Source organism: Haliotis cracherodii, unplaced genomic scaffold (assembly GCF_022045235.1).
Source record: "Haliotis cracherodii isolate W230 unplaced genomic scaffold, xgHalCrac1.p SCAF_6, whole genome shotgun sequence".
NCBI classification, from domain to species: domain Eukaryota; kingdom Metazoa; phylum Mollusca; class Gastropoda; order Lepetellida; family Haliotidae; genus Haliotis; species Haliotis cracherodii.
Genome location: NW_027266319.1, coordinates 48,985,141 through 48,997,297, shown reverse-complemented (window position 1 = coordinate 48,997,297; position 12,157 = coordinate 48,985,141). Strand labels below are relative to the sequence as shown.

At 38.6% G+C, this 12,157-nt stretch overlaps 1 protein-coding gene across 1 annotated transcript in view; it reads right to left on the bottom strand.

Moving 5' to 3' along the window:
• Window positions 1–12,157, bottom strand: part of LOC139444908 (structural maintenance of chromosomes protein 1A-like) — a 37,698-nt gene that overhangs the window by 24,898 nt on the left and 643 nt on the right. The window contains exons 2-12 of the mRNA XM_071225913.1: window positions 9,154–9,230; window positions 7,123–7,269; window positions 5,924–6,072; window positions 4,501–4,669; window positions 3,778–3,990; window positions 3,484–3,569; window positions 2,704–2,752; window positions 2,402–2,518; window positions 1,789–2,003; window positions 1,221–1,356; window positions 929–1,006 (exon numbers count right to left, since the gene is read on the bottom strand). Of these exons, the coding sequence (XP_071082014.1) occupies window positions 929–1,006; window positions 1,221–1,356; window positions 1,789–2,003; window positions 2,402–2,518; window positions 2,704–2,752; window positions 3,484–3,569; window positions 3,778–3,990; window positions 4,501–4,669; window positions 5,924–6,072; window positions 7,123–7,269; window positions 9,154–9,230 (1,436 nt within the window). The remainder of the gene's footprint in view (window positions 1–928; window positions 1,007–1,220; window positions 1,357–1,788; window positions 2,004–2,401; window positions 2,519–2,703; window positions 2,753–3,483; window positions 3,570–3,777; window positions 3,991–4,500; window positions 4,670–5,923; window positions 6,073–7,122; window positions 7,270–9,153; window positions 9,231–12,157) is intronic.

Here is a 12,157-nt window from a genome sequence, read left to right as displayed (position 1 = left end):
CACCGGGTGTCCCCGCAAGGAACCCTGCACCGCGGGCAACGGTCGTGGGGATCCCGGGTCGACAAGAACTTGCGGCATACCCCGCAACTCTGAGGAGCAGGGGTAGAGGGGGTTGGAACCGGGGACAATTCCATGTCAGACATTTTTTATTCTATGAACAAAGAGCAAAACATGGTTACAACGCATGCACCACAATGATTCACAAACGAGCATTTTCACAAGAAAATAAACGAGCCATGTGAACATATAACATACAGATATAACATAAAGAGAAATAAGTGATGTTAACCCCCAAAACATACAAGAACAGGGGAAACGTAAAACACAACGTGCATACGCGAACCCCGCAAGTATATAGAAAAAAGGGCGGGAAAAATTCTCTATTTGGCGGGAAAATTATATCCAAGCGTAGCTACCGCAACGCCCCATAAAAGTACAGTTTATTAGAGAATAAACTGTAATAAATATCACCGAATATTCAAGGAACGCTTCAGAAGTTTTGATACACGTCTTGCTAACGCAAGCGAAGGAGACAAGAGTGAAGGGTGTCACATGGCAGCTAGGTGGCTACGCACGTGCTGCATGAGGTAATTGAGATCTCTGTGGTAGATTTCGCTATAGCAGCAGTTGTGGGAGACAACAGCCTCGGTATAACAGTGGTAACGTATTACTTAATGTAATATAAACATGATAAAGCAGCATAAGTCTGGACTAGTTAAAGCAAATAAAAGTTAACCCCATTTCCCATCGCCTCCACATTTAAAGAAACTATACTGTGATTACCCTGACCCTGTGTTTATCTTCTGAAGCTTTGTAAAGTGTCTTGTATCAGTCAATAGCTAAAAAAGTTCATACATTTACTGTATTGTGTCTTCCACAAATCAAGGCTAACCACTTCAGATACTGCAATAGTGAATTTTTTCCTTACCACTCCCGGGAACAGGCGTTTGAGATTCTCCTTCAGCTCTGCCTTCTTAATTGCTCGGGCAGACTCGTGTTTATCCACCTGTGAGGGCAAATTATTTATGCAATGATACAACTTTTGTAATGGGTTTTTTTTCTATTACAAAAAGTGATGTCATAGGTAAATACATATGGCATGTACCTCAATTTCATTAAACAACAATTCAACTAACAAGAGCTTGAAAATTTCCTCCAATGACATGAAGACTGGATTCGGACTGAATATGTTGTGTCTTCAATCTGTTCAGCCTGCTTACCTTCGCCTCTCCTAGCTCCTGCATGATCTGCGCTAAGTCATCGTTGATCTCGGCAATACGGATGTTGGCACCATCCACTTCCTCCGACAGCTCCTGCTCCACCCGGCGCTGCTCGGCCACAGCCTGTGTGCTGGTTCTGGGCCACAACAGACCAAGGGTTAACGTCAGCAATATTCGAATGCTTATTCTATCAAATTGTAAAAAAATTAACAATACCACTTTGAAATATCCCAGCTTATGATAGGAATGTTAGCTTAACAACATTCTGCAACAGTTTGATAGGATTTGTTAATTTTGACTGTATTCAAGCATAGTCCCACTAGATCGCAGATAAGTGGAAGTTTCGGTTAGTTTGTTGTTTTACGCCACACTCAGCAATATTCCAACTATATGACAGCGGTCCGTAAATAATCGAGTCTGGACCAGATTATCTAGTGATTGATATCATGAACATAGATCCACGCAACTGGGATCAACAACCAAGTCAGCGAACCTAACCACCAGATCAGGTTCGCTGACTTGGTTGATGCAAAGTTTCGGATCTGTAGTATCTCCTGTCAGTCCCCACCTGATGTATTCGGAGAGCTTGTCGACTCTCTTCCTGTTCTCTTCCATCTCCTGCTCCTTCTGCTTGATCTGGGACTCCATCTCATTCTTCCGACGGACCTCGTTGTCATACTTGTCCTGATCCGACTTCTGTTCTCTGTTGATGGACTCCAGTTCCTGCATAGCTCGTGCAGCCCTCTTCCCGGCCTCCTCTTTCAACCGGTGGTACTCACTAACCTGAACAGGTTCAACAGCATACCACCAATGATGAGGCAATGTCATTCAGTCATCACTCCATACAAATCTATTTCAGTACTTCAAAAGGGGGGCACCCTTAACTTAACACCAAAACATTATCAGATCAGTAGTTACCAAATATGCTAACCCAAATCATGAAAAAATATTCTACCTTAAAAAAACACCTGATATAAACAAAATACTAATCAGAGATTGATATTATCACACAACAGAGACAATAATCAACCCTTTGCTCTCTTGCATGAGCTTTGTACTCACATAGCCTTTGAGAATCTCAACTGTTTGTAATAATTTCAGATAAAGTAATTTCTTTTTATTCCATATCTTGTCAAAAGACTTACTGTCCCTGAAAGAGATGTCACTGACTTGGTACTTACCTGTGCATCTTCTAACTGGAGTGATCTCCCTTGAGACTGAGATTCTTCTAAGATTTGATCTTCGAATTCTTGTTTCTTTTTCTCAATTTCATTCAGCTCTTCTTCCAGTGCATTGATCTAAAGCAAAACAAAGTCTCATCATACCCGTCCCTGATGATCGAATAACGTGTTTCTTCACATTAAACTGTCAACATGGTAAATGTCTTCATTTCTTCCACAGGAAACAGGATTTCTAAACCATTGGAAATAGTATAGAAATATTTGAAGCATGTGATTCAAATCAAAATAACTGGAATACTCACCTCCTGTTCATGGTTGTCATGAGTTTTTTTAGCGGACTTGAGAGATTTCCTAAAAGAAAAAGGATGATTTTAGTATTTGTTTGTTTGTTTGTTCTTAATGCTGCACTCAGCAATATTCCAGCTATATGACGGTGGTCTGTAAATAATCAAATCTTGACATTCAAGTGATTGAAATCATGAGCATCGATCGATACAACTGGGATATGATGACATGCATCAACCAAGCCAGCGAGCCTGACCACACACTCGCAACTTATGACAAGTATAGTTGCCAGTTACCATGGTTACAGCAAGCATGGGTTTCTGAAGACCAATTCTAACCCAGATCTTCACAGGTCTGATCTTAGTAATGTGTGCATTTCAACGTCATCCTGTCCACACTTTCCTGGAAACTGAGTTCGGTATAACGCTGCCTTGAACAGTATTTCTGTTATATCACGGCATGTCAGCTTGATGTGGGAGGAAAACTCAAGCTGCTGTATATCCTGAGACTTTCACCAAAACATTTGATACCCATGACGTGAAGGTGGGTCAAAAACCCATAAACTTAATCAGGGAGAATCAATAGAACCAAAAACAAGAAGAAACAAACAAACGTCTGATCATGCTGATTGTATCAGGAGCAAAATTTAGGAAAGTAAAACATTTTCATACACATAAATGTTCCCAAGGTAATAGCTTTAACAGTAACAAAGATACATCAAAAGTGACCAAAATCTAACACATGCCTCTCATCATGGTACAGTGAATTATCTAAACCATTTTCTTAACATCACATACTTAGCGCCTTCCAGTTTCTTGATCATGTGAGCTGTCTTTTCCTTTGACTTGATATACTGGGGACGTTTCTTGTTCAGTTCAACTTCCTGTGACATTGGTAATCATCAACATGTATCATTACAGATCCAACAACATACATAAAAACAATTCAAAGTTTTACATTAATTTACATACAAATGTATGCTGATATCATTTTTGACTGATCAAAATGAAACCGAGAGAATAAAACACTTAATGATTCTTGTTATGTTTCACATTATTTTGGATCTTAAAATGTTAAAATCTATCTCTTACAGATTCCTTCATCTGCTGGTCAATCTTGGTGAGCTCACGGCTGAGTTTCCCCTGCTCTTTCTTCTTTTCTTTGACTTCATCCTCAATCCGATCCCGTTTGCGGTTCTCCTTCTCAAGTGCATGTGTCTTCTTGGTCAACTCATCAGAGATTTCATCAATGTCCCGTTCATTATGGTACAACTTGAAAAGCTGAAGTTCCAGCTGTTTCTCTACCTGCATAAAAAATGTCAATTGGTTAGTGAATGGATGGAAGAATTCTGAACTTCGAAGAACTTATCTGGGTATCAATGAGATTCTGATCCCCACCCAGCAGATTCTGACAACCAAGGGAGGCAACTCTTCACAGTAGGATGGTAAGGTTTCCATCAAAAACTGTCAGGCTTAAAAGGTTTGGGGATAAACTAACATTGATTATTATGAAAGAATTAATGGATGAGTCGATTTAATGCCCCTTTGAACAGTAATTCAGGCCTATCGATGACTTGTCAGCATGACATCTGAATGTAGTCCAAAGTGACACAAGTTCTGAAAGGTTTGGCAAAATCTATTTGGGTATAGTGGTCACAATCAGTCTTAGAGCAAATCTGTGATTGAAATCCATGATTGTCAGCTTCTAACACAACTAAAGGGCGCCTCTCTGCACGGCACTTAAACATGTTAAAGACTGGGCCATCCATGTCCCATGTATAGTTTGTTGTTTGTATATACAGAAACAAGACTTACCAACTGGTCCTTCAGTCTCTGGTATCTCTCAGCTTCATCCTTCTCCATCTTGGCTTCCTTCTTCTCTGCTGCAATCCCCTTCTTCTTGTGGTAGTTGAACTGTGTGTCTTCTTCAGCCTTCAACATTTCTGCCTTGGCTCTGTCATAATCTTCCTTCAACTCACCAGACCTGGAGTGGCAAGAAAAAGAAATGATTCAGTCACTTCATCCCTCCCTTTCCCATACACTGGACACTGGACTTTCAAGGGGAGAAACGATACAGCAAGGTCATAATACGATATGTATCAAGGTACACAGGTCACGACACAATACGTATTGGACGTATATTTTTTTTTTTATTATTTCCATGTCAGGTACACACCACTATGGACTGAGTCAAATTCAAACGTATTGCCATGGAAACTGAAAAAAAAAGAAAAATCCAAAAATTGCTTAACAGCAAACTGCACCAGTTGACAACCTGGTCTGTGTGTGCAAAGTTTCAAGAAATACTACCTATAAGTTTTAGAGATATGGTCCAGACAAACACTACAGTGAACAGAGTCAAAGTCAAACTTGTTGTCATGGAAACAGGAAAAAAATATACATTCTAAACATCCCTAAACAGCAAACTCACCATCTTACAACCTGGTCTTTGTGTGTGCAAAGTGTCATGAAGGAATAACTATTAGTTTTAGAGATATGGTCCAGACAAACACACCATTGTGAACCATTATGAGTCAAAGTCTAACTTGTTTCCATTGAAACAGGAAAAATCAAATTTTGAAAAGTTCCTAAATAGAAAAAGGCACCACTTCATGTACCAGGTTTGGATGAAAAGTCTTTCACAGTTTTCAAGTTGTGCCCCGGAAACACCTACCCCAATCTTTTACGACTAAGTACAAATTGTTTCTCGTGGAAATCAAGAAAAAGAAAAATGCCAAATATCCACAGATTGCAAAAAACACCACTTCAGGATCTGTTTGATGTATCTGCCAATTTTTTCGTCTTTTGAATTACGCTCCAGAAATGTTTACTGACAGACGGATGGACAGCAGACTGACAAGATGTTGACTATTTCCCCCCACATTATATGCTGGGGGGATAAAAATGAACCCATACACATTTTTGACAACTTTGGGTATCCTCCCCAATTTTGCTGGATGTTGCTATGGTCACAACAGGAAGCTGGTCGCAAATAGTTTTGCTTTTTCAATCACAAAAATCAGTGGCTAATTTCTCAAATTTGTAATTTTAATCTGACTTGTCTCTTATGTATACTTTGCCAAAAAGATGAAAATATGCATATTCTTAAAACACAATATACCAGTATTTCCCATTGTATTGTGATACATATCCATTAGCTAGTAATACTGCACAACTCCAATAATTAACCTTTCACAAGAATGGTAAAGTAATACATCAACATATCTAAGACACGAACCTGCTTATTTCCTCGAACATCTGCGTTCTCTCCTTGGCGTTCTTCATGGCTATGCTCTCCACAGTCCCCTGGAACACCAGGAAGTTCTTGGACTTTACCAACACGCCTATCTTCCCCAGCGCCGCAGCGTACTCCTGACCTGACACAGTCTGAAAACAACAGGCAAGGAATGGGTCAGCATCATCCATGTACTTGATTCACATCATAATCACAATTGAAGTGCATTGTGCAGTCATTGATGTTTAACACCACACAAAGCAATATTGACAGACGCCTGTAAATAATCAAGACAATACAGTGTTTAATATTACGAGTGAATGAGTATGTTTAACGCTGCTTCGGACAGTATTTCAGTTATATCACAGCATGTCAGCTTGATGTGGGAGGAAACATGAAGTCTAATATTATGAAACATCATCCATGTCGTCAGGGTACAGTGACATACAATGAACCAAGTCATTGAGACTGCCAACTTGATAAAGTGCCTCATATGACAAACCGAGGCTATTGGGGGCCAATTCCAACCCAGAATCCTCACAGTGGTCTGTGCTAGGACTATCCCTATCAGCATGTATAATGATGTTAACCACCAGTAAATGTCTTAAAATGCATTGTGTGTTGTTCACAGTGTATTATGATCAAGTCAAACTGATGGACAGGGAGTGAATACGCCACATGTCTAAAGCAATCTAATGCAGGCTCCTTTTGTTGCACTCAGCAATATTCCAGCTATATGACGACAGTCTGTAAATAATTGAGTCTGGACCAGACAATCCAGTGATTGACACCATGTGCATCAATCCATGCAGTTGGGATAGCATAACATGCATCATACAAGTCAGCAAGCTGACAACCCGATCCTGTTAGTCACCTGTTACAACAAGCATGGTCGCCTGTTACAGTAAGACATGGGTTGATCAAGACCTGTTGCCGGATCTTCACGGGTCTCTGTTGTGAAAACTTATCCATTGTCCATTTGCAAATACCCATAAATTTACTTTTGATGCATGTTGACACTAACAGGATTAAAAATTTAATGGACCTATTCAACATGTTCAATGAGTTCAACATGTACAAGTTTCCGATTCTCAATCAAATTAATAGTTTCCCTTTTGGCTGTCTGTTGTCAATATTCAGAAAGGTACTTCCCTGTCCAAACATGCCAAAGCAAATTCATAATACATGTCAAGGTTCCTTACCTTTCCATTGATCTTGTGATCTGACGAGTTCCCATGTATAATCCTTGTGAAGCTGGTCTCCTTATCCTGGTCGGGGTCATAGTACACTGCCATCACACTAGCACGGTTTGATGCGGGCTGGCCGATCGGCGCACCATGGATGAGATCCTGCAGGACCCAGACAGTTAGGCATCAATATTATCATGTTTACGCCAGCATTGCCGATATCAGTGGACTATAGCAAGCCAATAGCAAATGTTCACAGATATTGGAGTTCAGGCTGTGACATTAGCTGCCAGTCCAGAACCTGAGCATAGTAAAACACAATTTCTTTCTGGCCAGTACACATGGTACGATTAGCAAATACTAGCATGACTAGTCCTCTAACTAAGTTTTATATCTATTAATAAAGTCATGCTTGTCAACCTGAATATCATGCTCATGTGTCCTTCCTACTAGGGCTGCAACGATACAGGAAGGTCACGATACGATACGCATCTTGATATTCAGGTCATGATACGATTCGTATCTCGATACGCAATGATAAAAAACACAAGACTTAAAGCATGTCAAGATTGAACCTTTCATGATTTTGGAACAGTCAAAATTATTTTAAAATAGCAAGACTACTGAAGTAGTTAAGCTTCAAAGTGGAACTTTGTCTAACTTTCCTTAAAAACAATTCAAATTTCAAACACCAGAAAATAATTAATGTACTCCACCAGTGATACAACTTCAAAGAATTTTGATGCAATAGTCGAAGAAATTGTATCTGAAATTATTATTTTATCAGGAATAATATATTCCAATATCGTGTTACTTAAGTTGCAGCTTTTACTATTATATTTAAAATTATAAGAACCACAAGTGTAGCATTGTGGTACTTGTGATTGCTGTTGCAGGATATTTTTACGTATGGAACAATTTGACCAGTCACCGTAGGGACTTCCCGCGCCTCATGTATTTCGATTGAGAAAACACTGTGTTGACATATATTAGCCAAATTGCCACAAATATGACTTTTAATGAGTCAAAGTATGGCATTTTTAATATTATATATGTATCCATTCTTTAGCAACTAAAGTTCGTTTCAATGCATCAAAAACGGTAATCTGACCGTGTTTGCTGTATCTCTTCACACGATTTCACCTAACTTTATGAAAACAATATTAAATAAAATTTTGAATAAAAATTAATAAAATATATTACAAACACAAGTCCAGATATACAATGAACACGTTTTAATAACAAGTTAGTATAATAATGGTTTTGAAGTGCGTACTTCAGTTCGGATTTGCTGACAGAAATTTCTGGTGTTATGTCCTTGCGGTGATCAGCTTATAATGTTTTTTGAGATGGGGAAAAACATCTGTCAGTGTAAAACCTTATTAAAAATGTTATAACCAAGTTAGCGGTTTATTGAAAGGCACAATAGGGAGGAAACGATGTACTTGAGATTTGCGTTCAGTATCGTTGTGTATTGATAAATGGGCCCACGTTTATCGTATATCGTATCGTGGGTCAAGTATCGCGATGCATCGGAATATCCATGATATCTGTGTATCGTTTCACCCTGACTTCCTACCCTTACTTAGAGTAGAACAGGTTGCAGAGAGGCTGTCACACCTGAAGATCTAGTCAATACTTACCTTCCACTCAAATAAAAATGAAACACAGCACAAAACTGAACAGATGGATGAGGTTCCAGCATATCTAGGGCAGGAATTTATCTAGGATTCCAAACTAAGAGCCCTTGGCAGAAAAATTAGGAAAAATCATTGTTTTGATCAAAATTGGGATTTTTGAAACTTCTTTTCTTAAATTCTGGGGTATTTCAACATTGCAATCAACTAAGCGTTAACATCTCTTTCATAACCATAAGTATTAACAATTTGTAATTTTTTACTATTATCTGCTGCAGACTTGGGGCTGAATATTAGCTTTTACATGTTTTAGCCTAGGCAAGTCTGGATAAATCTAGGACATGTAGATCATCATCATCATCATCAGATATTTTCTTCTAAGTTCTAATAATATGCTCTTAAGTCTTACCCCAAGCCTCTTGACTCTCAGATTGGAAGTTTTTTCACCAAGCACAAAGCTGATGGCATCCATCAAGTTGGATTTCCCTGCAGATATAAACACAAGTAATCACACATCAGCATAAGTTTTTCGGATGGTTATGGGGGTTCCTGGATTCAGATACAATAGGAACAAACTGGAACATGTGGATGGACACAAACAGACACAGACACACACCACCCCATCACCAATAATTTCAAAAACGGAATTAGAACTTTGGTCTTGAAGTCGAAAAACATTATCAGGAAATTGTTAATATCGAATTCTAAAGAGGTACTATGCTCTACAGCCTGCTAACCATATCCAGTTCTCAGGTCTAGACACTGTCATCCTATGTTTGAAACCTACATGACCTAACCAAAGTGTGTTTGGACTGACTTCAGTAATGAGAATGCCAGACACATTGGACATGATATTATCATGATTATCACCTTCTGATAAGTTATGTATAAATTCATTACCAAATCTTCAGAATATTCGCCGATGTCCTAGAAAAAGAACCCCATGAATACACATTTGCCAATTTTCTCAAGCATAGTTCCTTCTATAGTACAATTAATGTGTTCGGTATTAGTCTGATTAATGAATATTATCATCTCAGTATTATTATCAAAGAAACAAGTCACTTTTAATATGTTCACTATCATGGGTCAAATCAGCAACAAATGCATGGACTGTGTTTATCCCATCATCACATGTTTTCAATCCTCACCACTGAAGACAGGGAGTGAATACGCCACATGCCTAAAGCACTCTGATGCATGCTTGTTTGGTTTCACTCAGCAATTTTCCAGCTATATGACGACAGTGTAAATAATCGAGTCTGGACCAGACAATAAAGTGATTGACATCATGAGCATTGATGCATGCGATTGGGATCAATGACATGCATCAACCAAGTCAGCGAGTCTGACCCTCCTGTTAGTCACCTCGTAGGACAAGCATAGTCGCCATAGCCATAGTACCGGCTGCTGTTTGTAAACTTCCTGTCTGTAATCTCATGTGACTGATTATGTAGTGGACCCGTGAAGATTCCAGGGTAGAATAGGTATTCATCAACCCATACTTGCCGTAAAAGGCGACTATGCTTGTCGTAAAAGGCAACTAACAGGATCGGGTGATCAGGCTCGCTGACTTGGTTGATACATGTCATCAATCCCAATTGTGTGGATTGATGCTCATGATTTCAATCACTGGATTGTCTGGTCCAGACTTGATTATTTTACAGACCGCTGTCATATAGCTGGAACATTGCTGAGCGTGGCGTTAAAAGAAAAGAAAGAAAGGAAAAGATTATGTAGTGCATCTATTTTTAACTTGACTGTAATGGAGGGCTGGAAATCATGTGACAATAACAAGATCTCACCTGATCAACTCATCTCACTCGGGCAAGGCATTGTCACTATAAAATTAACAAGACATGGTCATTTGACCATCTAACTACAGGTGTATGTTAACAGAAATAAATGTTCTAAAAGATAAGACTTAATTTCAGTGTACTGGGATTGTTATTGAACACATAATCAGAAATACTCCCTATGGGGCTTGAAAACACAGTATGCACAGGATGCAAGGATATATATGTACAAATCGAAGGTTACTTTTGACATTAATCTGTTATTGTTCAGGAAAATTAGATCAACATGATCAAACAAGTGATAAAAGCAGAGCTCAATTTGCTGATAATGTCTGCCAGTAATATTAACACCACCACTCTGTAAAACATATACTTCAATCTCTTGACAACATAGATAGGCCAGTAATATATGGTCAAGCTCTATCCAATGTGTTGTATGTAAGTTGTAACAGTAAACATTATCAAGATCATCATGGGTCAATGTTCAACATGGTTCAAGCTGTTTATGAAAAAAATGATTGATTGAATACCAATCATTATTATTATATTATATTATGAGATTAACATGATTAATTCTCCAAATCTACCATGAATTTGGAAACTACTCAATTGAGATTTGTCAATCAGAGGTATGAAATAACACGAAAAACTCTGATTAAAACAGCCGATTTGATGGCCGCATCACCGCAGACATGGCAGAAGCTAATATTTTTAGAATAATACTTCACTCACAGTCACTGTCATTGGGCATATTAAAATAATGAAATGTACAATTATACAAAATGCAAATTTGCTGTTACTACAATATTCAAGGGATGTGTGGCAATACAAACATGATAGAAATCTGCAAAGAGAATGTATACAGTATTTCAAGTTTTGAGGACAACAGAGAGCTTGCTGTTTGGCAGAATAAAATCTTAGCACGGCTTGCTTAGTTTGCTTTAGGGATGCCCACCTCATGCTAGCTAGAAGTTGCCCTGCTACATGCTTTCAGTGATTGTCATATTTTTGTGTGAAGTATTATGGTGTAAACAAACTGCTTGAGCACATAGATCATTATATTTTGTTTAAACACTACTGTCAGTGATTCCGTAAATTCTCATCGACGACCTACTCAAAACACTGGAATCAACCCATGCCTCTTCACTCAACAATGCTCAAAATATTTGCAAACACCAAAGAGTTCGCATTTTATTTAGTCATGGTAGAATGGAGATAAACATACTGTTTTCAATGTAGAACTTGGTATGTTTACCTGTAGATTTAACCACGCTCAATTGAATTTGGAGCAGAATGTGCAGTATGAGTTTTTGAAATGATAAATTTAGCGCAGTTAAATCTACAGGTAAATTAGCTCTACATTGAAATCACTATGTTTATCTCCTACTCATTCTTGCAGTATTGTGTTTATTTGTTTAATGCCGCACTCAGCAATATTCAGTCTGTAAATAATCGAGTCTGGACCAGACAATCCAGTGATTGACATCATGCGCATCGACCCACCCAATTTGGATACGACATGCATCAATCAAGTCAGCAAGTCTGACCACCCGATCCCGTAAGCCGCCTCTTACGAAAAACATAGTTGCATTTTACGGCAAGCATGGTTTGTTGAAG